A 26,097-nucleotide genomic window follows, 5' to 3' on the forward strand; every position below is an offset into this window, starting at 1 on the left:
TCTCAGAGGCTGCTTATAGAGATCAAGGACGACGGGGAACCGGTCCAGTCCTCCACCGTCACGGTGTCCATCCTGCTGGAGGACGGCCTCCATGAGCCCATCTTAGACCTCCGACAGAAAGCGGCCGAGCCCAGCAAGAAAACTGGGAGAATCACCCTTTATCTGATTCTCTCTCTGGCCTCGGTGTCCGTGCTGTCTCTGCTGACTTTTCTCATCTTAGCGGTTAAATGCATCAGGAACAGCAGAAGCAGCGGTAGTTGCTGCACGAGACGGAGCGACTGTGATGATTACAAGAACCCCAACAGAAACCTGCAGATACAACTCAATACTGACGGACCTATAAAGTACGTGGAGGTCCTGGGAGGAGACATGTTGTCTCAGAGTCAGTCCTTCAGGTCCTGTATGTCTCCGATGTCAGAGTACAGTGATTTCACTTTGATTAAACCCAGCAGCACCACTGACTTTAAGGAGGTGATCAGTGTTCTGGATGCGTCTTTACCCGACAGCACCTGGACCTTTGAGAGCCAGCAGGTGAGCAGAAAACAACAGGGCAATATGTAACTGTGTATCTGTAAATGTGGGTTGAACAGATTTCCTCTAATTCTGTTTTCTTTAGTTGTTGTTCTTATTTAGGAGCAAAGCGCGATTTTCACCTTTATTTCGTTGATTGTGTGCGCTAAGGGCAGTGTTGGTAATAATATTACATTCCCCAGTAACTAAGTAGTGTAACTAATTACTTTTATAAAACGGTAATATTATTACTAGTTACTAATGCAAGTAACGCTGCGTTACTCGTTACTGAACGCACCATCCTTGACGTAAATCCACCACTGTGCGACAGCTCAGCGGTGCCGGACTTTGTTGTTCATGTCCGCTGATTGCCAAACAGTAAAGGAAGAATGGAGAACGAGGGGGAGAGGCGTTCTTTCCACAGCTGTAAGTAGCTACTGCCATTATTGTGTCACAGTCTAAGATGCAAAGAACGTTGTCATGTAGTGTAAACTCTGTACGACCAGCAAAAAGCTTTCAGCCGCGAACATTTCTACATCTGAGTTATTGAAGCATCTGCAGAAGCAGCACAGCAACGTGAAACTTACAGAAAGAAACTCGGGCAGCTGCTGTCACTGACGGTTGGACTCGTCGGGAGAGAGTGGCGTTAACGCAACGTTTTGTACCTAGTGAATACTGCTCTTAGGCTACATGTGCAGTAAAACCGGTGTTTAAAAGTCGGGATTTACTTGCTTTATTTTTTTTTTTATTTCAGCCGGTGGCGTTAAGAAACGTTAGGCTATATGGTTTGTAAAAACCACACTCCTTGCTGCTGTTATTAATATGATATTAGTTAAAAAGAGACTGTTTTGTTTGGGGGTGGGGAGTAGTGAAAGCAGTGTTTCCCATAATGAGCTTATAAGTTGGATAATTATCAACGCGGACTATTGATTTTCCAAATTTTTACTAGGCGTATTTAAAATCATTTTTGCTGTATTGAGGAGCATATATTCCTGCAGTAGCCTACCTCCTGGCTCGCACCCTCTCTCTCTCGAACAACGCAGCACAAACCACAAACCAATTTTAGAATAACCCCCCCCCCCACCCCTTGCTGTCATTCTGTGGGAAACACCGGAAAGTAATATAGTAACGTAACTAGTTACTTTTATCACCCAGTAATAAGTAAAGTAATAATATTATTTTTTTAAGGAGTAATAAGTAACAAGTAATATATTACAATTTCTGAGTAACTTGCCCAACACTGGCTAAGGGTGCACATGGGAAATATGTGTACTGTTTCTCTGTAATATAAACCAAATCGCACAAACTCGCTATTAAGTTTTTATGTCTAGCCTAGTTAGCAGCAGGGTTGTGATTCCTGCTTTAGTAGAATTTGGTTATGCTAATATGTTATTTTAACATAATACCATATTTCTTTGCAGTGAATGACTATAAAATAACTTAGCTAAAACAAAAAAATTCATTAAAAAAATATTCCGTTTTAATTTTCAGGTTAAAGGAGATTAGAATTTCATCACTATTTTTCTGCCCTTCTTTCTTTGGTCAATTTATATAGTATTTTGTATTGTTTGCAACAATGTTGTTTCATTATTTCTGTCTTCTAATTTTCCGCTACCTTTCTATAGCTTCAATATACTTTAAACTATGTTATAAAACATCTCAACTGTATAGTGAAGCCACATTGAAACTTTCCTTTGACGTAGACTTATGGCAGGGGAAAACCAGTTTAGAAACTATGCCCCCCTGCGGATACAAATAGCATTGCTATATAGAACAGCTGTTACATATATTGCTGTGTTTTGACTCAATGGGAGCACGTGACTGAATTGTTCAACAGTAGCCTATATCAATAAAATCACATATATCCTCCATATATTTGTTTTCTTGGATTATGAAAAAGATTGTTGTCCACAGTCACAACATATTCCTCCTTATGTTATTAAGCTTTTGCTGTCCTCTTAAACTTTCAAATGAGTATTAGGTTGATACTTGCCTGTCAGTGGAAGTGGAGTCAGTGAAAAGTTTTCACTGTGTGTGTGAGCTGTGTGGCAGAGCGGATCCAGCCCTGTCTCCCAATGAGAGGGAAGCCTTCTGTGGCCTCTCCCCGCCCACGAGGGCAGTGAGGCAGAGGAGACAGAGCGGAGAGTTTCACAGGAGGCAGAAAATACTTTGATTTTCGTCCTCGTTTTCTCTCAAAAGACGGCCGTCATGATCACATCAAAACTTCCCATCGCTCTTTTTTTAAAACGGAAATGTTTACCATCAAGCCTGGCAGCCTCGTTTTAACATTACTATGGATACGTTACGGTGATAGGAAAAGTTAAAAACTTTCCCGTTCTCCGATCCTCGGAGCGCAGCACAATGGACTCCAGACAGAGGAAGCGCTCCGGAGGAGGGAGGCTGTCGAGGCTTTGCTTTTATCTAGCTTGCCTCTCCTGTGCGTCCGCTCAGCTCAGCTATTCTGTATCGGAGGAACTAAGCCCGGGCTCCGTCGTTGGGAATTTCGCTAAAGATTTGAGTCTTACTGCCCAGCGGATTGTTCAGAGGAGGTTGCGGGTTGTGTCGGAATCCACAACACAGTATTTTGAGGTAAAGCAGGAGACCGGTGATTTGATTATTAAACAAAAAATTGATAGGGAAGAAATGTGTGAATTAAGCTCAGCGTGTTCACTACACCTTCAAGTACTTCTGGAGAACCCTTTAGAAATCCAGCGCGTCGTGGTGGACATTCTGGATGTGAATGACAATGCACCGCAGTTTTCAACCAGCAACATTTCTTTGGAGATATCAGAGGCGGCTGCGCCGGGCACAAGGTTCCGCTTGGAGAGCGCACACGATCCAGACGTGGGGACCAACTCGTTACGCACTTACCATCTAGCAGCAAATGACTTCTTTACTTTGAATGTGGAAACTAAAAGTGACGGCAGCAAGTTTCCAGAGCTAGTTGTGGATAGACCTTTGGACAGGGAGACGCAGGCCTCATTTCGCCTGTTGCTCAGTGCTGTAGATGGGGGTCAGCCGGAGAAATCTGGCTCAACACTTCTGCTTATTAAAATTCTGGATGTAAATGACAATTCGCCCGTCTTTGACGAGCCGGTTAAGAAAGTTAGACTATTAGAAAATGTTGCACGGGGCACTTTAGTGACGAAATTGAACGCGACTGACGCTGATTCGAGTAACAACGGAGAAATATCTTTCATGTTTAGTAAATACACACCGGAGCGCGTTCTCAACCTTTTCAGTGTGGATTCTAAAAACGGAGAGATCCGCGTGAAAGGGGATGTGGATTATGAGAAAGCTAATGCATATCACATCACAGTGCAGGCCAGAGATGGTGGTTCCCCTGCTATGGAGGGCTCCTGTAACGTCATAGTGGAAATCATTGATGTGAATGACAACGCACCAGAGGTGACACTGACATCACTGACCAGTCCAATCAGAGAGGACTCTGAACCAGAGACTGTGATTGCACTCATTAGTGCACGGGACCTGGACTCTGGTGTGAATGGGGAGGTTACATTAACTGTCCAACCGGGTTTACCATTCAAACTTAATTCTGCTTTTGGCATGCACTACAGCCTCACCACTGCTGGAAACCTGGACCGTGAGACTGTCCCTGAGTACACAGTGGTCATCAAGGCCACTGATGCCGGTTCCCCTCCCCTTTCATCACAAACCACCTTTGTGGTGAAGCTCTCTGATGTAAATGACAACGCCCCTACCTTCTCTCAGCCTTCATACTCTGTGGACATCCCAGAGAACAATGCTCCCAGCACCCCCATCGCTGCCGTTTCAGCCACTGACCCAGACCTTGGTGACAATGCTCGCATCTCCTACTCCATCCTTTCCAGCATGGTCCAGGGCTCACCCATTTCTTCTTATGTCTATATTAACCCAGAGAGTGGTCACATCTACAGCATGCGCTCTCTGGATCATGAACAGCTTAACGCTTTCCGTATTGAGGTGCAGGCCCGGGATGCTGGGGTGCCCCCACGGACAGCCAATGTAACTGTGCATGTGTTTGTGGTGGATGTGAATGACAATGTGCCAGTGATTGTACACCCCTCCTACCCAAAAGACAAAACATTACAGCTCACTGTGCCCCCATCGGCCAGCCCAGGGCACCTCATAAATAAACTTGTAGGGGTGGATGCAGACAGTGGGCACAATGCATGGTTGTTTTACTCCATCGTACCTGGACCAAATGCTGGCATGTTCCGTATTGGGGCACACAGCGGTGAGCTCCGCACAGCCCGCAAGTGGGCTGAGGAGGAAGCAGGCTCGAGTTATGACATTGTGATCATCATTCAGGATAACGGTGACCCACCAAAGTCCAGTTCTGTGAACATTACAGTAACTGTGGATGAGAAGGGCACGGCAAACGATGCTCCACCAAGCCCTCGTCACACACCTTTCTACCACCGCACTGGGATGTCGGACATCACCTTGTACCTCATCATCTCTTTAGCTTGTGTTTCAGCTGTGTCGTTCATCACCTTTGTCGTCCTCATGGTACGCTGCCTTAGGCACCGTGGCCCAGGGCTGGGAGATTCTGACTGCTGCTGCTGCTATGGTCGCCACAGGACCAGCCGCTACCATCAGAGGCCCAGCAAGGACCTGCACCTGCAGCTCAATACTGATGGACCCATACGCTATATGGAGGTAGTGGGAGGCCCCCAGGATCCGCACACACGGACTTACAGGCCCTGCTACTCCACCATATCCAGCCGGAGTGATTTTGTATTTATGAAGACCCCCATGCTGAGTCACAACAACACACTCAACATGACACTCAGCAGGAAGCACCTTATGAACTCAGCCAGTGAGGTGAGGGATTACGTGGGAGAATAAGCATGGCATTGGTGGGATACTACCAATAGAGGTGTTTCAATATCTATCGAATGGTATATCTATACAATGAATGGCTTAAAATGATAATTTCAATGCTTTGACTCTTAAAAGCAGATTGCAAACCTAGATCTCCTCAGTCACGTACCTCTGCAGTATTTTATCTGCATTTGTTTCAGCAGGAGTATCCCTCTCTCGACATGGTGAAAAGCACTTAGAGCTTTGTTGTCCTACTAGAAAGGTTTGGGCAGAGTGAAGAACAGTTTACTATTTAATGTGACCCCAGGCTAGGAAATGTGGTTACTATCTACTACTATCCAATAACTAAACTAACAGAGAGGAACTGTTCTTTATGGATGAGAAAGATACAGATAAAGACAAAGTCAGACAGAAAGAAGTTAGTTGTAGATAGGCAAAGAAAGGGCAAAGGGAGAAATGTAAGTGCTCCTAACAGATGGAGAGGAGGAGACAAACAGATGAAAATAGGTCCTGCAGTGTTGGCTTAGTGGAATGGCTGGGAGACAGAGGGGAACAGGATGACAGAGGGAGAGATGGGGGGTGAAGGAGAGGAAAAAGGCCAAGGAAAGAAAATGGTAAGGGCGGGGGATAGAGTAAAAGAATAAAGCCGTAGCCAAAAAACAGGAATTCATGAGGTCAGTGGCCTGACCCCTGACTTCCTGTTGTCCTCTGAACTTTTGGTGATTGGTTCCAGCACTCAGCATCATATGAGTGAGGCTGTTCTGGCTGTGTAAGTTCTGTACAGACATTTTTCTCATTTCCATTCTTAGATCCTTGGTCTTTCTCACTCTCTCCTTCAATCCGTTCTCAGGGTTTATCCACAGTCATGTCATGTTTAATATAGAGTTGCTGATTGAAGGTCATTTTTGTTGCTGTGGAATTTTGCTGCTAACCGTTTCTTCCCCACACAACAGGAAGTTTACCCTAGTGTCTGTTTAATATCTATAAAAATTTCCAGTTTCTCTGTGCTGAATGAGGTTGTCCCTCAGGTCAGCAGGGTACCATCTGTCTCCCTGCTCTAGTGACACGTGTGCAATGAGGACAACAGAGGAAAAAGAATTAGGGACAGATAAAGGGAAAGGAAGGATGGCCATACGTGTGCCACAAATGACATAGGCTATAGCGGCTTTAGAGTAGCAGTGTGGTCACTGTGGGAAGCTTACATGTGTACAAAGCATCAGGCACAAGGAGCCCTGCTAGTAGTGTGTAATTTTAGTAGGACCCTGGGGCCTTAGTGCACGATTGTTAGTCACTTCCCACTGGCTCTTCTTTGTATCCTCTTTTCATTTGCAGTGTGTTGTTTGGCACATTGTGCTAGCACAGATAGTTAAAAGGTTTGATGGCCTGCAACATGTAAATCTGTGCATTAAAACAGAAATATTCCCATGATGAAGGGAGCTTTCTGGCTCAGTGGACAAACATGCCATGTAATCCTGTTGTCAGTTTTTCACTCTTTGAGTCTGTGGGAGTTTATAGGGGTTGGCACATGCACCGAGGTAGGCCGGGTGTTTTGTAAACATACTTTTTTATGGATGATAAAGCTGCACATGCAACAAACTGGCTCATGCAGTTCAGAAAAAACAGTTCTCAAGGGTTTTGGTCAGTTGAGTCATGATGTTCGTTTAAGGGAGAGGAGTATTTAAATCAAACACCACACATTATGCTTTAACAGCGTATAGAGTCAGGAGTTACATATCCTGTTTTTCTGTATATTTTTAGTAATCATTGCTTAGCATTAGAGAGCTCTGTCTCTGGAAATAATGAAAAATAGCTGGGATGTGTAAGTATGCCTGTCTTCTGAAGTTTGGATGTTTAGATGGTGTGGTGTGTATTTGTGTGTGTGTACACTAAAGGTTATCAGAGCAACAGAGCAGACACTGCTTCTTCTTTTCAGACCAGAGCACTAGCTGCAGTCCAGCCACAGTTCTTTTAACACCAATACAATTTGTGTTTGTGATAGGAAGCTGCATCTTCCGCAAAGAGTACCAGACAGACTTGTTTCTGTATGTACTGTATTTTTTCGTCCCTGTCAGTGAGAGCGGAAGGGATGAGATTATTTTGATTTTTCTTTTGTACACCTGGATAAATCTTTGTGTATCATGATAAAGAAGTGGTTAACCGGTAAACCAGATGTTTTATTAAAGTTCACATTCACATGCTTTCAAAATATTTTGGATAAAGTCCAGATGGGCCCATGCGCTGATCAGTCCAGCTTGTACCGCCTTATGAATCCAGCTCACATCATGGATATCCATCTCATGTCTTAAGATGACTGACAGAAAATGTGTTGCACTAGCTACTCAGTCTGGCAGTAATTCACCTGGGGAGCCCTAAAAGCTCTATGGCTCAACTTAAAGATGTAAGGGAAGCAGACTGACAGTTTTTAAAGCTTCCAGGCTGGTATGAAGGTCTTTCTGTAGATGAGAATTCAGGCCCACAGAACTGTAATCCCTACATCTTTCTCCATTGGCCTAGTCTCCCTGAGTAGTCTATTTGACCTTCTCTTTCCATCTCCTGCCTTTAAATTTAACTTTCACTCTGAAAAAGGTCTTCTGCATTTTTAATATTTTCAGCTCATCTGTCTTAAGGGATTGACTCAGAGTCATGTAACAAAAAAAACACATCTAAAGATGGTCAGATAAATGGAGCTAAAGTCAATTAGGTTTTGATCCCTGCTGTATGCCATTAAACCTAGCTTGAGATTTGTTTTCTCTGGCAACTTTTGTCTAAAGCATCTTGAGAAGCAGCAACTCTTAACAGTTTGTGGTTCAGCAGGTTCTCAGTTTGACTTTCTTCTTGAGCAGAAGAGAACTGCATTCTTATGGATGTTACCCCTCTGCTTGTGATGTGTTTGTGCAGCTAAGCTGTCAATAATGAGGCATTCAGACAGAATATGAGGTGTTTACCTTAAGCTAGCAGTGAGGCCCAGTATTCCAGCACAGAGCCTGTTACTCTTTATTCTACATGCCAGCAGCGGGATCTAACCTTGGAAATGACAAGCGTGTGTCTGCGAGTGTTTGTGTGGTGAGAACGAGTCACACAGCTGGAATGCTGGGCCTCTCTGTGGATGTTGGCCTCCACTCAGTGCTGATCTTTTTCCTCTCCTTACCAAAATTCAGACAGCATTGAGTGCCCACACACATATACTCTTCTCTGTGTCCATTTTTAAATAAACATCGGCCTACCTCTACTCTGAAGGAGGGTAAGAGTTCAGAAATTCCCTCCTCTTCTCATCATCATCATCCACTATGGTTTTATGTTGTAATAATGATGACTTGTGAGTTCTGGCATTGCAGTTTGTTATGAGGACAGAACCATGTAGACTCGTCTTCTCTTTATCTGACTCTATCTTCCTTTTCTAAATGATTGTGTTGAGTGACCATGCTGAAATTTAATCCACTGACAGCTATATTCTGTCCTTTATGTGAATTCAATAAGTCACTGGTGCATCTGATCCTTATTAACCTGTATTTACTTAACTCTAGTCATGATAGTCACTAGTTTATCCTGCAGTACTGTTCGTTCTGTGTAGGTATTTCTTGCCTCTCCTGTTCTCTTGCTTCTTTCCATCATTCCCCTGGGTTGAACAGCTCTTTTAATAATGCAGCACATCATCCTGCCAGCCTCTCTCTCCGGAGAGCTCTTGTGTCGATTAGGCTGCAGAATCTGGAGCCGAGCCAAGGGCCTATTCACTGCATCACTGCACAACAAGAGAGTCGGAGAGAGAGGGAAAGAGCTAGAGAGATGGAAAAGACATGGTGGCATGGCCAGTGAGGTAGAGATGGACAAGAGTGCAATGGGCTTGAAGACATTAATGGAGAGTAGCGGGAACACGCAGAGATGAGAGAGGCTTTTATCACTGCTGAGGCGCCATCGTAGCATCAAAAAGTCTTGTCAGCATAAGTCACAGACACGGAGGAGTGTCACAGTTATGGTTTGCCTGATCTGTTAAATTCTGTATTTTAGCTGATCTTTCTTTGAGTGGTCATCCACTGAGAAATTCCCTTTCAGATTTGAACATCTGATTCATCTTTTGACTGCATTGGTACATAACACCATTTTATAGCTACTTGCTCAGTTATGTGTCTATGTAGTTCTCTTATTGTTTTGTTTTTAACTTTGAGTCCTGTTTTATAAGCAAAGCCCTAGTTTGTGTGTTTGTTTGATTGTGTGTGTGTGCGCGCGCTCCTCTGCAGCACTATATGCTCCTGAGCTTTTGGAACAACATGGATGCCTGAGCATACAAATATTTGTTGCCATCTGTAAATCTTTGCTAAGCGTCACTGAAATACTGAAAATGTTTTTAACATCCCAAACAGACATGCAGACATACACAATCACACACGTGTGTAAGCCACAAAGCTACATCTTTTGAACCAAAGGTTACAACTCATGCAATTCATGTTGCATCTTCTGTTCTCTTCACAGCAAAAGCCCCCCAACAATGACTGGCGCTTCACTCAGGGACAGAGACCTGGACCTAGCGGGTGAGTAAACTGAGATGCGTGCACACACACACGCTGATAAAATGCCCAGTAATGTCAAGGACATGTTGTGGTGCACAAGGCGAGCTTATCGCAAAGACAGAGGGAATGATGAAGGAGGGGGATAGTGAGTGCTGTAAACATAAGAACTGGCTGCCTGCAGGGTGCTAACTGTAAAGTACTAATGACATCAAAGTCACAATGCAACCATCCGAATAACACTTTGAACTACATTGGAGTGATGCTGTAATTTATGGTTGCATTTTACTGCCTGATTGTGCACAGTGAATTCAGATTCTTGATTTACACTCCTGAACTGAGCATCTCCGCCTAGTTCCAGGCTGCTTCATAAAATGGCTGCCGCAGCTTCAGCTCCCCCTCCCCCTCCTGTTCCTCTCCTCTCTGCGCTCTCTGAGCCTGTGTGCCATCACTCAGTACTACTGATGAGGGACTGTGACCAGAGCTAGTGGGGGGATGGGACGGCGTATTTATCCTTTTTGCTCACTCTTCATTTTCTGCCATCTGAGAGGTCGTACAGATTGCTTACTTGAAATTTAATTTTTGACACTAGCGACTCGTCCGTTAAAAGACAATAGGTGAATTATGTGTTTCTATTATAGATGTGCATTTTAGTGAGCATTTGTGTTGATGGACTGCTCTTTGCCCATATTGAGGGGAGGGGGCGTAAAATGGAGTGCATGCAGTCACAGTTTTCACTGATTGCACAACACATTCAGTGAGTCAAAGCTTCTCCCTGAACACACCAGCTGGGGCAAAAAGCTCTGTTGAGCCAAGTCAGGGAAATGTTAGACACACAAACACATGCCACTGACGTTATAGAATACCGCCGGGTTTATGGATACACTGGACATAATTCGTGTTAGTGGTGGAGAAAAAGAAAACTAACTTCCCTACTCTGGTATTTTAAATAGATATGACAGATGCAACATATTTTCCACTGAGATCTAGAACACAATAACTCAGCATTTTCCCCTTTTCTCACACCAACTCCAATCTTCAGTCAAATACACAATGATTCTTAATCAGACTGTATAACTTCTTGTGTTTTTAGTCCCCACATGCCGTACGGTACACACATACGATGGACGCCGAAGAGTGGGACAAGGTACTAATTTAGACATAGATACTATCTGGTCACTCTCTGTCCTTAGCAGCTGATCAGTGTTCAGGTCTGTCCGCTCACTGTTCGGTGGAAGAAGGACTCCATCACAAATCGGCTGATGAGGGCAGAGAGTGGCAAAAATCTTTTAGGTAGTGCACTGCAGTTGAGTGCTGTGCTGTGTGTAGATGACCTAACCCATAGCTTCTGTTAGTCTCCCTAAAAGTTTGATGGGGTTTGTTGATCGATGTGCATAGGCCACAATGCCTGCTGTGGCATAGAAAGGATTGTGACACTTTTGAGTTTGCGTGCAGTGTTTTGTAGATTTGTTATGCCTTGTATGTGTGCTATACATATAGTCGTTTTAGTGTGAGAGCTCTTGTTTGCTCTCCTTTCAGCAGGCTGTCTTAGCATACAGTGTTGCCTTTGATGTGTGTCTGTGATGGTTGTAGCTCAACATCATCACATGTGGCTTTTTCATGTGATTTATCCGCTGAACAACTACAAGACAGAGACAATGCAGTCAGCTGTCTCATGATTTAGCTCCTTAAAAGGCCTATTAGAGGTTAAAAAGTTCCTCAATGAAGTAAACAGCTCTCCACATTAAACCCTCAAGGTCAACACGCAGATGAGATTGATGTCAGCATGTACACCATGTGACCAACTGAATGAGTTTAAATGAAAGTTTGAAGTTAATGTCTAGAAGGTTTTCGGCAAAACAACACCACCTTTAGAGATAAAACATGTCATGTATGGAAAGGAAAAACGATAGCCCTATCTGGCCAACCAAGGACATCCCTCTGGAGTCTGGACCACAGTCCACAATCTTGCCCACAGGAAGTGATAATTCTGACCACAGGAAGCGCTTAACGCAACCACAGGATGTGATAAGTTAAGAGAAATGCCGATTTAGCACAAATGAAGCATTCCCTTTTATCTTAAGTGATGTGAAGAGGCACAAAATGGCTGCCCTGCCTTTACTTGACCGGGCCTGTTTCTCATTGGCTGCCTGGCACAGGACGTACATGTTTCTCTCCCTCAGTCCCTCTCTGGCACTGAACTGAAAACCACTTCAGAGTTTTGGCAGTGAGATCTGGCAAACTGCTCTTAAACAAATCCCTGTTTTTAGAATTCCTTTCCCACTTTTCCCCTCATTGTGTCCTCCCCTTTCTCTTGATTCTCTGGAGCAAACCAATTTGTCCAAGAGTTTTTTTTGTTATTTTAAATAGAAAAGAGGGTGTTCCTCTTTATATGTATTTAACACACTATCTATACACACACACACACACACACACACACACACACACACACACACACACACACAGTCCTGCTTTCCTCAGTTATTACTACAGCCTATACTTGTCAGAAAGAAGGACGTGAAACCTTGGTGTGCCTTTAATCCCTAATGTGTCATTTACAGTCCTCTTTGGAGCTGTAAACTCCACCAGAACCTTTTACACATGTCCCTGTTCGTTAATGATCTCCACTAAATACCCTCAGGTGGTTGGTTATTACCCTAAACAGTCAAATAACCAATGTATTGCACATGCAGGCACAATATTCAGGAGCTTGAGAGAGTAGCTCAAACCATATGTATTGTTTTTGCTCTGGAATAACTCTAGAATAGCATCTAGCATCCATAATGGTTTTGTAGGATTTTATGTGACTTGTCTTCTAATGAAGTGAAGTGGCATTATTGTTTTTTTGTCCTGACACAGCGTACCAGCAGCATGAAGATAATGTACTGCAGTTGTGTTGTCAATCAAAACCACCCTCTAACAATCCACGGATGGAGATTTATTAGCACTTTGGGAACAGGAAATAGGATTAAAGCATTGTGAACTAGTTTTCAGTCGTAGAGCTTGTGTTGGTGTGTCATAAGTGTGGGAATGGAAATAAGTAGGTGAGCGTAATAGATCACAGGTCTGCTTTCTCCTGTGTTGCCCCCACATGCAAATCGCAGACCTTATATAAACAAGCCTTTGAAGGTGAAGTTTGCCCAGATGGAAATGTTCAGTGCTCGCTGAGCACTGCATGTGTGACTATGCAGACAGCTATTTCCTTTAACGGCGGGATCATTAAATTTTTAAATCTTCTTTAAGATTTACTAGACGGCACAGCTCATGGTCATACCGGCGAGAGAGTGAATGTCGTGCCATGTTTACTGTGTGTGAATGCGCGAACACGCTTGCTACTGTGTGTCTGTGTGCAGACACATTTGTACATGCCTTAACAAGAGTGTGTTTAAGAGTACGCCTTTGTTTGAGACACTCCCTGTTTTGTAAATTATACATCCTCCTTGTTATCCTTCTCCTCAGGCTGTGTATTTCGCCGTCAGCTGCTTTGCCTTTACATCATAAACCACCAACTGTCAAACCAGTGAGCTAAACACACACACATTGGAGGGGACGACCAGTTGTTTACTGTTGTTCTTTTGTTTTCGCCACAGGGCAACCGGAGGACCTGAGGTTGCCATGGGAACTGGCCCCTGGCCCCAACCCCCGACTGAGGCTGAGCAGCTCCAGGCCCTGATGGCTGCAGCCAACGGTGAGTCCTATACCTCCTCATCTTTTTCCTCGTCTCTATCAATTCATTTTGTTTCTATACATAAACTTAACGAGGGTGCGTGGGAAGGAATGGTTTATTTAGGTTCCTGCTTGGTTGGAGGGCACCTAGCCAGACTCACTCATTGATAAAGCACTCTGGGTCCACATCGACGTTTCCATGCAATGGTTGCATGCTAATAAGCGTCACCTCAGATGTTACTCACACAGTGGACGTCACTACCTGCAGTTCCTCAAATAAACAGTACAAGTTTATGTGTTGAACTCAATAACATGACAGAGATGTATGTTTTCACTGTACACACTGTTCACATTCACAGTGTTTTATTATAAGCAGAAGACTACCAGAGCAGCTTGGACAGTTACGTAATACACAACCAAAGATTCCCATATTGCTCAACATATCCTTCTTCTACTGTCCTGTTTCTCAGTTCCTGCAGTGACTGAGGGGACACACACCGTGGTTTATATTTGGGCTGTTACTGTGGAAGCCTTAGCAATAACTTGGAAAAATACACATACAATTGGCAACACACAATACAGTGACAAACACAAATTACACAGAAATGATGCAGAGACAAACGCAACAGGATTGTTACCAAATAGACTCAGGTCATTGTTTCCATTGTTGTTTTAACCATTGACACATCACATCTCCCTCCCTCTACACACACACACACACACACACACCCTCCCCCCTCTTGGACACTGCACCGGACGTAGTGTGGAATTTTTTCCATCAGAGTGAGAGACAGAGACGGAGAGAGAAAAGGCTCTGTCTTGGGCATAGCAGTAACATGCATATCAGCACAAAGTTAGACAGAGTGAAAAGTTGGTTCCATCAGGAAGGAAAGAACTAACAGTGCATGTGACAAATACTGAAGGTCGTCACTGTGTTGGTAAGCACAGCGCAGGAGTAATCAATTAACAAAGCACTGTGTGAATATGGGGTTTTCAGTTACTGCTTTGGCTCTTTGGAAGCCAGTGCAGTCAGCACGACAGGCTTCATGTGCAAATGTCTGCATATATAGGCTGAGAGGAACTACAGAGCGAGGGAGGGAGCGTTTGTGTCTCTGGCTCTGCAATGCAGGGGTTTGTGGGAGAATTATGAGCCGAGCAGCTACGTCATGCGCGCACACACTGGAAACACAGAGGAGTGTGCTGGGGAGACATTTTCATCATCCCTGTTTTTACTACTGCCCTGAGTTTTTAGTTTAGCTAGTACACACGGAATCTCAAGTACCATATTTATTGTAGTAGTTGGTTTAATCTCCTTCTTATGACCTATTTTCATTTCACTACTTTGATACAACACTGTCACAGTAAAACTTTCAAATTCTTGTTGTCTAACAACTTTCATCCTTCTCTCCTCTCCCCCCCTCACCCTTTATTCCCCCACTCTGTCTCTCTTCCTCCCAGAAGTGAGTGAGGCTACGGCCACCCTGGGGCCCGGCACTATGGGTCTGAGCACCCGCTACAGCCCCCAGTTCACCCTGCAGCATGTGCCCGACTATCGCCAGAACGTCTACATCCCTGGCAGCACGGCCACCCTCACCTCCAACCCCCAGCAGCAGCAGGCCACAGCCCAGCAGGCCACCCAGCAGGCGCTGCCCCCGCCCCAGGCCTCGGCCCAGCCCGAGCCCCCAAAAGCCGCTCAGACCCCTGCCTCCAAGAAGAAGTCCACCAAGAAGGAGAAGAAGTAGAGGTGGAAGAATGAAAAACCCGGCCGGATCTGATGAGAAATTCAACCCCCCATACCCCTTCCATTAGGTATCTTACTGCTCTGCTGTCACTCATGCTAGCCACGGTCTAAATAATGACAGCAATTCACTTTTAATCACATGGACGATGTTGATGGTTCTATGAAAGAGTGTCGTGAAGAATCTGAATGTGCTGAAGGCTGTCACTGGTGTTGATAACCCGTCCTGTGCTAAAGGTCGAGTATTGCTCACATAATCTTTGTCGGTGGATCATTTTGGCAGGGTATGGGGGGTTATTGTTTGTTTGTTTTTTTTAGTTAAATCAAATTAACTTGGACAAAGAGATTCAGTGTAAGGAACCTTGCTGGGACAACAAGGATATACGCAGTGATGTATTCAGAGATGAAATGTTAAGTGTCTTTCATGTTGGATTTATTGTGCTCTTTCCCTGAGGTGGAAAGTCAGCCATTGTAAAGTACGCTAGTTGCCATCCATTTGATTCCTATATAGGGTTAGCCTTGCAGGGTCTTAAAGCATAAGTCCTGTTGATATAAGGCTGTTGTTTGACAGGTATTACAAACTCTTCTGCATGCTCTTTAAGGTTCAAACCACATATACTAGTTTAGAGTTGCAAACTATGCATTGCAAAAGCAAAGAGGAGACCCTGAATCTGTTATCCTCCCTCCAATCGCAGGTCAATATAATGCACATGTAGCATTTACTTGACACAAAATGAAAATTACTTTTGTAATCATAGTTTTAAAAAAAAGTACGAGTTTAATCTCTTGATATTTTTATGACCTGAGCATGCACCCAGAGGAAGGGCTGGCAGAGGGTGGGGTGACATGGCGTTGTGTCATGGAGACACCAGCCATGCTGTCCATACAGGTGGTATAGCAGCAGGGACTGGCTTCTCGTGTAACACCTCCAGATGGGCGCAAACGTCCTGCTGCCCTGCACCCTCTCCCCACCCCTCTTCACAACCCAGCTCGTGTCCTCCCCTCACTCATTACTCCACGTTGAGAGCCAAACAAAGAGAAATGCACTGTTCATATTTTGAAGATGATGATGATGTAGGGGTAGTAATCACTTCGGTCTTTAGGGAAATGCGTAGATGTGGTAAACGTAAGTGCTTAGGAGTTTCTAGACACTTTGCAAGCCGCTAGATTATTTCCCCTCACTATCCTGAAGTGCTGAAGACACTTCTTGATGTGACACAGTAACATGTTTTTTTTTTCTTTGGGAGATGATGATTCGATAGCATAGAGGAATTGTTTGCATAAGATATGAAGTCTTTACTTTGGCGTCCATCTGTCTGTCAGGCCTCTGGCCAGATACAACTGCATGAAAAGGCAGCTTGCAGGCTTGGTCACGGGGTGTGGAGGGGGTGTGGTGAGGGGTACACAGACTGAGGTGGCACCATTACAACGACCGGAAGGATGGGGAAACAATCTTGGCTCTACCCACTGAATGTACAGAGGAACCACTGTTGACTTGTCCACCCCTTAAACTTTCTCTAATGCACTGACCCAGGTAGAGGTCAACAGAGCCAAGCACATCTGTCCCTGTTGGTGAGGACATACCACTCGAGAGCCCTTTGAAAAGTCCCTCCTCCATTGAAATCAGTGGGAAACCTTAGCCTTTACCCGTCACCTCTCCTCTCCCCTCCCCGTTCCTGCGAGGCTCTTCCCCACTGTAAATAAACAGGTCCTGTCGATGGTATGAGCCAGTTCTTTGTAGGGACCACGTCTAACATTTTCAAAACAAAAGTCCCTCTCCACAAGGCGTGGCTTACTACTGGAATGTGTTGCATTTTGTTTTTCAAGAAAAATAAGAAAACCACAGTTTAAAAAAAAAAAACTCAATGAATAAAAACCTGAGATGTTCTTCAACAGTTTGTGTTGCAATGTAGTAACTAAGCACCGTGGAAGCCAACTAACTCTTCAGTGTAAATAAATGAATTAAAGATAACTTTAGATAAGTAAACAAAGTGACACACGTAGACTAGTTAACTTGTGATATGTGTTGCGCATATTTTTGTGTTCATTTTCTCTCTACTATCTTTTATCACCCTGTAAAGAAACAAAACAAAAAAAAAATATGGAAATGTTTCTATCCTTCTGTAACCTCTTAATGTTCTTTTGCGGTGATTTTATCTTGTGCATTTGTGAAAGAATGCCTCATTCTCTTTCTGTCCATATGAACAAATGATTATAAATATTATATATGTGTAAGTCCGTCCGCTGCTGAATTAATACTACTCTATCCTGCTGTATTATCTTTCTTATCAAATGCTTAGCCCCCACGCTTTACCCCTGTGTTACTCTTATTTTTATGCTAATATTTATATTGCTGTTTTATTTTCTCTTGTACACTGACATTTCAAATAAAAACATTCTGAAATCATTTAAGAAATACGTGTGTGTGTGTGTGTGTGTTTGTGTGGTTTGTTTTATGCTAATATGTGTAATTTTCACATAAGCTATAGTTTAAGTGAGTTAATTTTGTGTATCAATAATTACGCTGCTTATCCTATTCATTCATGAGACTCACCTGTGAAAAGCATCACATGCTGTACGATACGGTTTGCAATGCATCTTGGGGCTTTTTGTCCATTCAGCAGGACTGAGGTACTCTTAATGTTTCCCAGGAAGCATTGCTCTATCCCCTGGTCCATTTCAGGCATCTTTTGTGGCTGACAAAAAGGCGTGAAAAGACGACGACACATGTGGCCACAAAATGTTATTTCCAGTGATGTTTTCAGTTAAAAATAAACAGACTTGGCAACTACTGTTCCCTCTGCACATGATACATGGGAGTAATGAATCAGGACACTTCACTGCCATGCAACTCCTGTTGATAAAAGGACACCGTTATATGCGTTAAATCTACAAAATTATGAGTCTAACTGAGTTGTACAACATTATCAAATTTACTGGAATTACTATTTTAAAAGTCACCGCAGCAAGAAAATCATTTAAGTAAAAGCAGGAAACATAAAGACATAGTGGTGATTGATACATCAGCAAAAAAGATGGACATTGCACAACACTTGACCTTATATTATGTGATGTCTGCTAATGTCTAAATCCAGAAAATAGATTAATGGTAACAAGACATTGAAGAAACTGAAAGTAAAAACATGTCTATATTCATTCCACCTAAACTGGCTGTCTCTTCCTCTAGCTCATCATACTAGAGCAACATGATCTGTAGCTTTACTCTCACAGATCCTGGGGCCACTACAGGGAACATGGTAGCCTGCCCAGGCTCTTTGTGCCTTTCACAAGGTCTTACACAATAACATACGTCCCTATAAATAGCCCATGGGACGTCACTGAGCAAAACAAAAGGAGCAAGCTTTAACTTACTGCTGCAGATGTTGGGGGATGGAGGAAGGGACTGAGGAGCTGGAGGGATGCAGATGATGAGAGTGTTGTTCATGAATTAGGCGCAACATCCAGTCTAACGCCAGCTAGTGCAATTTTTCCAAGTTAAGGTTCCTGCCTGAAGATTACACAAGAATGAAAGCTATAAGATGTTTGAGAGCATACCTGAAAAAAATATATTAAATATATTTTTTTAATCCACATCTGCTTGTTTTGAAATGAATTATTTTTATTAAACATTCCTTTGATTAATAAAAAATAAAATAAAATAATTTTAACTCGACAATCCAATTACTCACACGGCAGCATTCCCACAGCATAGCTACACTGCAGAGTCACATACCCAAAATGGCCGACTCCTCTCACCCTGCTCTCATTGTGTTATGTGGTTGCCACGACAACTGTCAGCCCCAGTGGCTGGATGCTTTTCTCTGTTCTCCACATCTTCATTACAGATCCAGTGGCCATTATTGGCTTGGCTCGGGGCCTGGCTGAGTGGAATGACCTGTAGGGAGACAAACATATTCAGCCTTTAGTCAAACCTGGCAACTCCGACAAGAGACAAATGAAGGAAACATGGCAGAGCTGGGCAGATATCATCCCACACACAGACATAAGTGGATGAGTCAGAGGTAAGAACGCACTGTGGGTTTGTCCCCTGTGTGATTCACTGGAGATCTACAGAATGAGCTTCCATCTGAGAGCTATTTTGAGTAACAATCAAAGGGAACTGATGTAGTATTCATATGTGTACAATATGCATATGCTATTATATTTTACAATAGCTTTAGAGTTACTTTATGAGTCACAGGATGACAAACATCAGCTGACAGAGACTCCTAATGTCCTCACTGTCCCCATGTGTCATCCATTTCCCGGAGGGGAGACCCGACAGAATGGGGAGATTGTTCTTTTATTGCCCCCTTTAGGTTCCCCACCCTATTACGGTTAATTAAGCACATTCCTACTGATTAAACACACACAGCCGAAAAACTTCAAACTAGTGATGTATAGCAGGGCTGTCCAAAGAGGGAAATCATAGCAGACTGAAACTTGACAATGGACAGCCTGTGTGAGGTAATGACATTAGTCAGACAGCCTGGACACAGGAGTGAATAACAGGCAGCGTCACATCCTGAATGTGACAAGTACATGTAGGCAGGCATGTGGCAGCTCACAGACACACTTACACGCTGTGGTCAGTCAGTGAGCCAGTGGAGAAGTCAGACATTCAAACAGACTCACTAACAAATGAAAAACAAATTCCTGAATAGCCTCGTAATCAAATTTATTGTAATTTGTCTTTATTCTCATCAGAATACTAGAGCAGTGTCATCTCCTCTCCCACAGTGCGTGAGCTACTAGGCAAGTCCAGCGAGAGGAAACATGGATCTTATTTCAGGTTAAGGAGGATTACATCTGATCCATGAGTAGAAAGAGCTGGATGTGATGTCATAGCCGCTAGTGGCGGGACAGGAAGTGAGTTTCCGCGCCCATTTTCCCCCCCCCCCCCAGTAGTCCAGCAAAAGGAAGGAACCCTCCCCCAATCCTCCCCCTCTGACTTGCTCGCTTCTTCCTTCCCTGCCCCCCTCCTCTCGTTCCCTCCTTCCTCCCATCCTGCAGCTGTCTCTGTAGTGGATTGGGTCACCACATGTTGGAGGACAGAGCACTGCTCTGAGGATATGTACACTGGAAACACACCAGGGATAAAGACCAGTTTAATCAGGTCTTCACCACTTTACCGGAGAGTAACTCTGGGATGAAACGTATATAGTATATAGTAACACAGTTAAGTTAAGCAGGGTCTGAATCCAAATAACACACTTAGTGGAGATTACATATGAAAGTTTCAGAGACTCAGAAACAGACAGCAGTGGGTTAATGTGATTTCTTCTCATGCAAAGACAGCAAGAAAGCGACTCTGCTGTTTTTTTTTGGATGGATGTTCCTAATGAAAAATTAACTGGGGCAGAAAGGAATGGAATCTTTTTTTTCCTGTTGGCACACTCAGCCAGCTCCAAAAATACACTCCGGCTGTCCTGTACAACAACAAATATCAAGTGATATTCACTGATCGGTTGAGTATGAAAACACATTCCACTCATGCACTCTCTTACTATCCCTCTCTGTGCTTTGCTAAAGACGCCATATTTCGAATTTTAGGAATGTGTCCATCAGGCAGAGTAACAGGGAGCTCAGCCGTCTGAAAGAAAGAAGGGGAGGCCATTTAGCAGGAGCATTGGACCACTGGAGCCTGAACGTTGCTAAGGCTAACAGTACCCTGATTTAAAGAGACACAGTAATGTGCTGGCTGCTGGCTCGCCTTAATCACAGAGATGGAGCTGTAGCAATGTGGAAGAAGAACACAATGCTCCCTTTCAAAGAAGCAAACCCTTTTTCTCCTCATCTGAAAAGCTCCCTCTCTACTCTTGCTCTCCCTCTCTCACCCTCATCTCCTCTGCCAAGAGCTCTCGCGCCTGTTTTCTCAGCTGGGAGGATGGAAATCAGACAGAGGGGAGACAGGGAGACAGGAATGAAGGGGGAAAGGCAGATTGGGGGATAGTGAGGGTTGAATTCAGGGTGACAGAAGCAGGGTTAGTTGCCTCATTTTGATTTTGCTGCAGCAAGGTTGGATTAAAAGAAGGGAAGAAGTGTCTTATGCTTCCATCAGGGTCAAATGTGCAAAACTAAGCAGTAATAAGTCATGTGATCTGCTCACAGGTAATGGGCAGAAAAAACAAAATGAAGAGCAATCTCATGGACCTCAATTTGTTTTTCATTCACTCAAGATAGAACAATGTGCATGTTTTGAGGGGATCAAAAGCTTCCATCTGGTGCAATGTGGTTTGAGGGCATCTCCTGCCCCCACCCTGTCTCTACACTCCAACACACACACATCCTAGACTCAACCATAACCCCAATCCCACTTTACAAGCTGTACACCCCATAAACCCATAACCCACCCCCCATCCTGCACTCACAAACATGCAGATACCACACCCCCAGTACAGACGATGCAGAGTATCTAATCCATTTCCTCCACCACCGTGGTTGTCATGGAAACGCAAAATTCCCCATCCGAGTGACAAGAGAGGGAATGAAGCGAGGAGGGAGGGTGAATTCAGTAGCCTAAGTAAGGATGCAACAAAGAAGCCATTAAGCTAAAAACCCTCTTTCTGCTTTCTTACTTTACTTCTTTAACACTGCTGCTAGAAAGGATTGTGTGTGTGTGTGCGTGTGTGTGGCTACATGAGAATGCTGTCGCTACTGCATGTGTGACATTTTGCACATAACAGGGCATTCGCCGGGGAAGTAAGTGTGTGCTCTGTGTGTGTGTTCTCAGGGGTCGGACACGCTGTGAATGTGCAGCACCTCAGACATGCAGACACTGACACAGAGGCATGTCGACAACTCAGCACCATGGCGACAGGTGTTGCTGCGGAAATGGTGCAGCTGCTTCAAGGATATTTCAGGCTAATAAGCGTGCACCATGAAGCTCCCCACTCCCCACTCCTTCTCTCTATCCCCTGAACCTACACGCCCCTGCCTGATATTGGAGGCTGGAATACAAACTCTGAGGGGAGTCCACCTTTAACATTATTACATATTCAGCTGGCTGGCTGATAAAAGGATCCAGATGCAGAGGTTGAGATAATGAAATTTTTCGTCATTTGAAAAATCTTCAGCCACTCTGACAAAGTAACTGCTGTCATGAAAAGGAAACTCAGAATAAACACCAAACTTAAATCCTGTAATTCCAAAAACACATATCCTGTAAAATTCCAAAAACACATAATATCTGCTTACTTATATCTTAAGTATGGACCTGAAGCTAAGAACAATTAGCCTAGCTTAGCACAAAGCCGGTCTTGACCTTCCTGGGGCCCCAAGAAAAGTTCTCATCTCAGGGCGTCCAAAACCAACACTTTCAGAAAAAGTGACAAAGCGTAGTTCTTTGACGCTAAAGGTACCCTTTAGCATCTACATGAGACTCTCTGGGGCATCTCGTACAGACTGGAAGTGCTAGCTAGCTAGTTAGCTACGTTCGTGTTAAGATGTTGACATCCCCCCGAAGCCCCCTACCCCTACCATAACCATCAGAAATGTTAGTACCTAAACCTAAGTCACTGACTTTATGCATGTCGACCGGCTAACCCTGCAGCTGTGCACATTGGCCCTAGCAGGTAGGGTTAGCCTCCTTTGTGTTGCTGCAATGTAGCAAACGGTGGCGTTTCATATGGACGCTGAAGGTACCCTTCAGCGTAAAATAGCGTAAGATAATTACGCTTTGTCACACTGTTGGTAATGACACACTGAGATGATTCAAAGCTCTTAATGCAGGCCCTCATTTCAGCCTCTGTCTGAAACAAACTCTAGATGGTCCTGTCTCTTTGAGACCCCCCCCCCTGCCAAAGCCCACCGTCTTCTGATTGGCCGTTGTCTAATGTGTTTACCAGGTTGCTGCAGGGATAGGGCTGCATGTTCTTTGTGGGCGTGGCCAGAAGTCTCTGCCTGGAGCAAATTACCACATATGGAAATTCGGCTGTAATGACATCATACCGAACAGTTTAAAATCTAGCATTCAGACCAGGAGGAAGTCTGAGGTTTTGGCACACAGGTATTTCTTTTAAATACATTTACCTCATTATTTGAAACCTTGGTCATGTTTAATATGAACATCCGACATTGTAACATTATAGAAATGCTAGAAAATATGAAAAAGCATAATAGGTCCCCTTTAAAATGATGTGCGACTTTAAGGAGTGCCATCACATCTGTGTGCATGGTCCACACAGAGGTTGCTGCTGGAATTTGGGTTGCAGCCAATGATGATTTTAGTATTCGAAGGTTCTATAGATTATTTCAATGATTCATCGATGTGTCGTTTAAGAAGTAACGGGATCAGATGTACACGTTTATAGGTGATAGATATTTATTGGTCCTTTGGGAAATTCATAGTGTGTCATACAGCAAACATCAGACCAACAACCAGACAGCTGCTTTACAAACACAAACATCACTCGTGTAGACTATAGGACTTTCAGCGTCGGCCGATCGCTGTGCTGTTCAGACTACACAACTTGCCGTCTTTTGACAGGAGTCTTGAAGTCGTTGTGGTGTTCACACTACGTGACTGATCGGTGACGGGGTCACACATTACACGAGCTGACAGCGGCTGTGTCACCCGACGCTGGTCTTCAAACCACGTTTTGTCACGAAAACACACGTGAAATGTGAAACAATCAGTCATGATTTCAGTTAAATGCTAAAGTTGCTGTTACTGTTACCTTGTCTGTGGTCTGCTGGCAGAACCCCGGCTACTTTTTGTTCAGCTGCCTTTGTGCTGTTGCCGAGGCGACATAAATTTCGCTTTAGCTTGAAATAATCCCATACTTTGGACACTTTCTTCTTTGTCCCTCGCAATTTTCTCTCTTCCTCCACTTTGCAAACAGCGCCATCATAATCACATCATGTTCACAGCGTGAGCGCGATGTACGACAGTAATAAATGTCCGTGCGAAACAGTGTGCTGTATAGTTACATGGATTAAACGATTAAACATTTTATTAATCGGTTTAATAAATAAATCGTTTCAGCCCAAGATGGAATGCACGTATGCATGCACATGAATGCATGTTCACGCGCAACGCGATTATCTTTTCCTAGCTGCAGTTTAACTCATTGCCCGTCAGTGTTTATCAAACGTAAAAGATACTTGTATTTCACTCTAACATTGTTAAGGCACAAAGTCTGGCAAGCAACCAGGACACAGACAGACCGAGATGCACTGCCCAGCTGGGTTAGCAAGACAGAGAGATTCACTGCAGCTGCACATTAACTTAACATCACTGTTATCTGCTGACATCTGACTTTTAGAGGAAAGAACACAAGTTTATCTGACTGCTGTCACTGAGTTTTTTCTCTTCTTCTGCCCAGAAGGATTGTCTAGTTTCCTCTTCATCCTCTCATCAAAGTTTTAAACACTAATAGGCAAGTTGCTTTGACCTTTGACACGAGAGTGAAGCGGGGCCCTGCTTCAGGACCGTGCAGAGACCTTTGGAAGGGCAGGTGCTCATTTATAAAAAGGGCACATGGAACAAGATTTTAAATAGGGCTGTTCGCAAAATATTGATACACAAATATATTGTTATGTATTCTTTGCTGATATGCGTATACAGATGCTTCTGTATCGATACATCAGCAAATACTGTGATGCTGTTTTTAAAAAGAAACACAGGGAATACCCAGGAAAACACTGTGTGCTGACGTAACTTACAGGGAACAGTTGCTGTTGAGGAGTTGCTGGGGATGTTGCTGCTGATGATGTTGTTGCTGCTGATACTTCTGGAGGTGACTAGAGATATTAAAACATACATAGGATATATATCAGCTGATTAAACAATTATGTGACCATGAAAAGATGTAAAGACTGTTGAATGTTTGGGACTGGCTCACAGTGACTGACCTGCTGTAGTGCTGCAGCCGCTGCAAAGGCTGACTGCTACGAGAAAATAAGAGGGAGATGTTCACAGAGATTTCTGCACACCAAGAGCTGCAGGTGGAGGAAATAAGATGCCAGATTCAAAAAAGTGTGGGTTTAACCTGAGAAGGAAACATTAATGAGGGAAAGTATGAGGGTCACCATGGCAGGGGTAAGAGTGAGACAAACAAATCTATAGACAGGGGTGTGTGTGTTTCTGTCTGTGTGTTGCTTGCTTGTGTGTCTACAGTATGCAATATTGTGATAATGATTTTATATATTGCATTGTGAATCTGAGATATATTTGGATTTTTATTGACTAAATGTCTAATCATAAATCTAAATTAATAAACTAGTATTAATCTTTCACGTTAAAATTTCATACCTTTTCGGTCATTTCTTCTTCACTCTTAACTTTGATGTCAGGAATATCATTTATTTTACATTGACACTGACATTTTTATATGTATTTCCAGTCATTGAGTTTTTAGTCAGATTACATAAAAAATACCACACCTCTCGATGCCTGTGAAAATTTTCCCCCTCAAGCAGCAAGAACTAAGTTAACAGAGCACCTTTGTTTATCTGTGTGTAGAAGTAACGTTAGCTGTCGGCATAGTGTTAGCCGGCAGCTAACGTTACTTCTACAGGCAACACACAGCAATATACACAACTACTGTGCATGTACTCTTTGTGTCTTTCTTGTAAAATACATCTAACAACCCACAACAAGCACATTGAGGTAAACCCCTCTTACCGGCAGAATCAAAGGTGTCCTGTATGTATGGGTGCTGCTGAATCACTAATGGTGTCTGAACAGGAGGACTTGTTATGGATGAAGCCATCAGGTGAAAAGTCATCATGTGGGTCATTTTATTTAGTGCGAAATTATTATTCATTCATTTTACTAATAGTTTGAATGGTCAGGCCTTCACAAAAGGGCCTTTACAAATTTAAAAATAAATAAATTAAGGACGGCAGCGC

The 26,097-nt window shown here is 43.6% G+C and overlaps 3 protein-coding genes across 6 annotated transcripts in view; 2 read left to right on the forward strand and 1 right to left on the reverse strand.

Moving 5' to 3' along the window:
- The window catches only part of LOC123958215 (protocadherin gamma-C5-like), a 6,267-nt gene extending 5,706 nt beyond the window's left edge, over window positions 1-561 (forward strand). Inside the window, exon 5 of the mRNA XM_046031471.1 lies at window positions 7-561. Coding sequence (XP_045887427.1) covers window positions 7-561 — 555 coding nt within the window. The remainder of the gene's footprint in view (window positions 1-6) is intronic.
- Window positions 562-2,630: 2,069 nt separating this feature from the next.
- On the forward strand, window positions 2,631-17,650 carry LOC123957471 (protocadherin gamma-C5-like). Of its 3 annotated transcripts, XM_046030297.1 has the most exons (5): window positions 2,631-5,337; window positions 9,805-9,863; window positions 10,933-10,986; window positions 13,430-13,527; window positions 14,964-17,650. In XM_046030297.1, the coding sequence occupies exons 1-5, from the start codon at window positions 2,872-2,874 to the stop codon at window positions 15,245-15,247; spliced, it is 2,961 nt and encodes a 986-aa protein (XP_045886253.1). In that variant the 5' UTR covers window positions 2,631-2,871; the 3' UTR covers window positions 15,248-17,650. The 3 variants fall into 3 exon arrangements, with proteins under 3 accessions (XP_045886253.1, XP_045886254.1, XP_045886255.1); XM_046030298.1 differs by lacking the exon at window positions 10,933-10,986 and having other exon boundaries at window positions 2,632-5,337; XM_046030299.1 differs by lacking the exon at window positions 10,933-10,986 and having other exon boundaries at window positions 2,633-5,337; window positions 14,967-17,650.
- Window positions 17,651-17,973: 323 nt separating this feature from the next.
- The window catches only part of LOC123957468 (protein diaphanous homolog 1-like), a 131,477-nt gene continuing 123,353 nt past the window's right edge, over window positions 17,974-26,097 (reverse strand). The window contains exons 29-31 of one of the 2 annotated variants that reach the window (XR_006821798.1): window positions 19,000-19,138; window positions 18,616-18,751; window positions 17,974-18,097 (exon numbers count right to left, since the gene is read on the reverse strand). The gene's annotated coding sequence lies outside the window, so the exon portion shown is untranslated. Of the gene's footprint in view, window positions 18,098-18,615; window positions 18,752-18,976; window positions 19,139-26,097 lie in introns of both variants that reach the window. The other variant, XR_006821799.1, reaches the window with a different exon arrangement.

Source organism: Micropterus dolomieu, linkage group LG19, assembly GCF_021292245.1.
Source record: "Micropterus dolomieu isolate WLL.071019.BEF.003 ecotype Adirondacks linkage group LG19, ASM2129224v1, whole genome shotgun sequence".
In the NCBI taxonomy this organism is placed as follows: Eukaryota; Metazoa; Chordata; class Actinopteri; order Centrarchiformes; family Centrarchidae; genus Micropterus; species Micropterus dolomieu.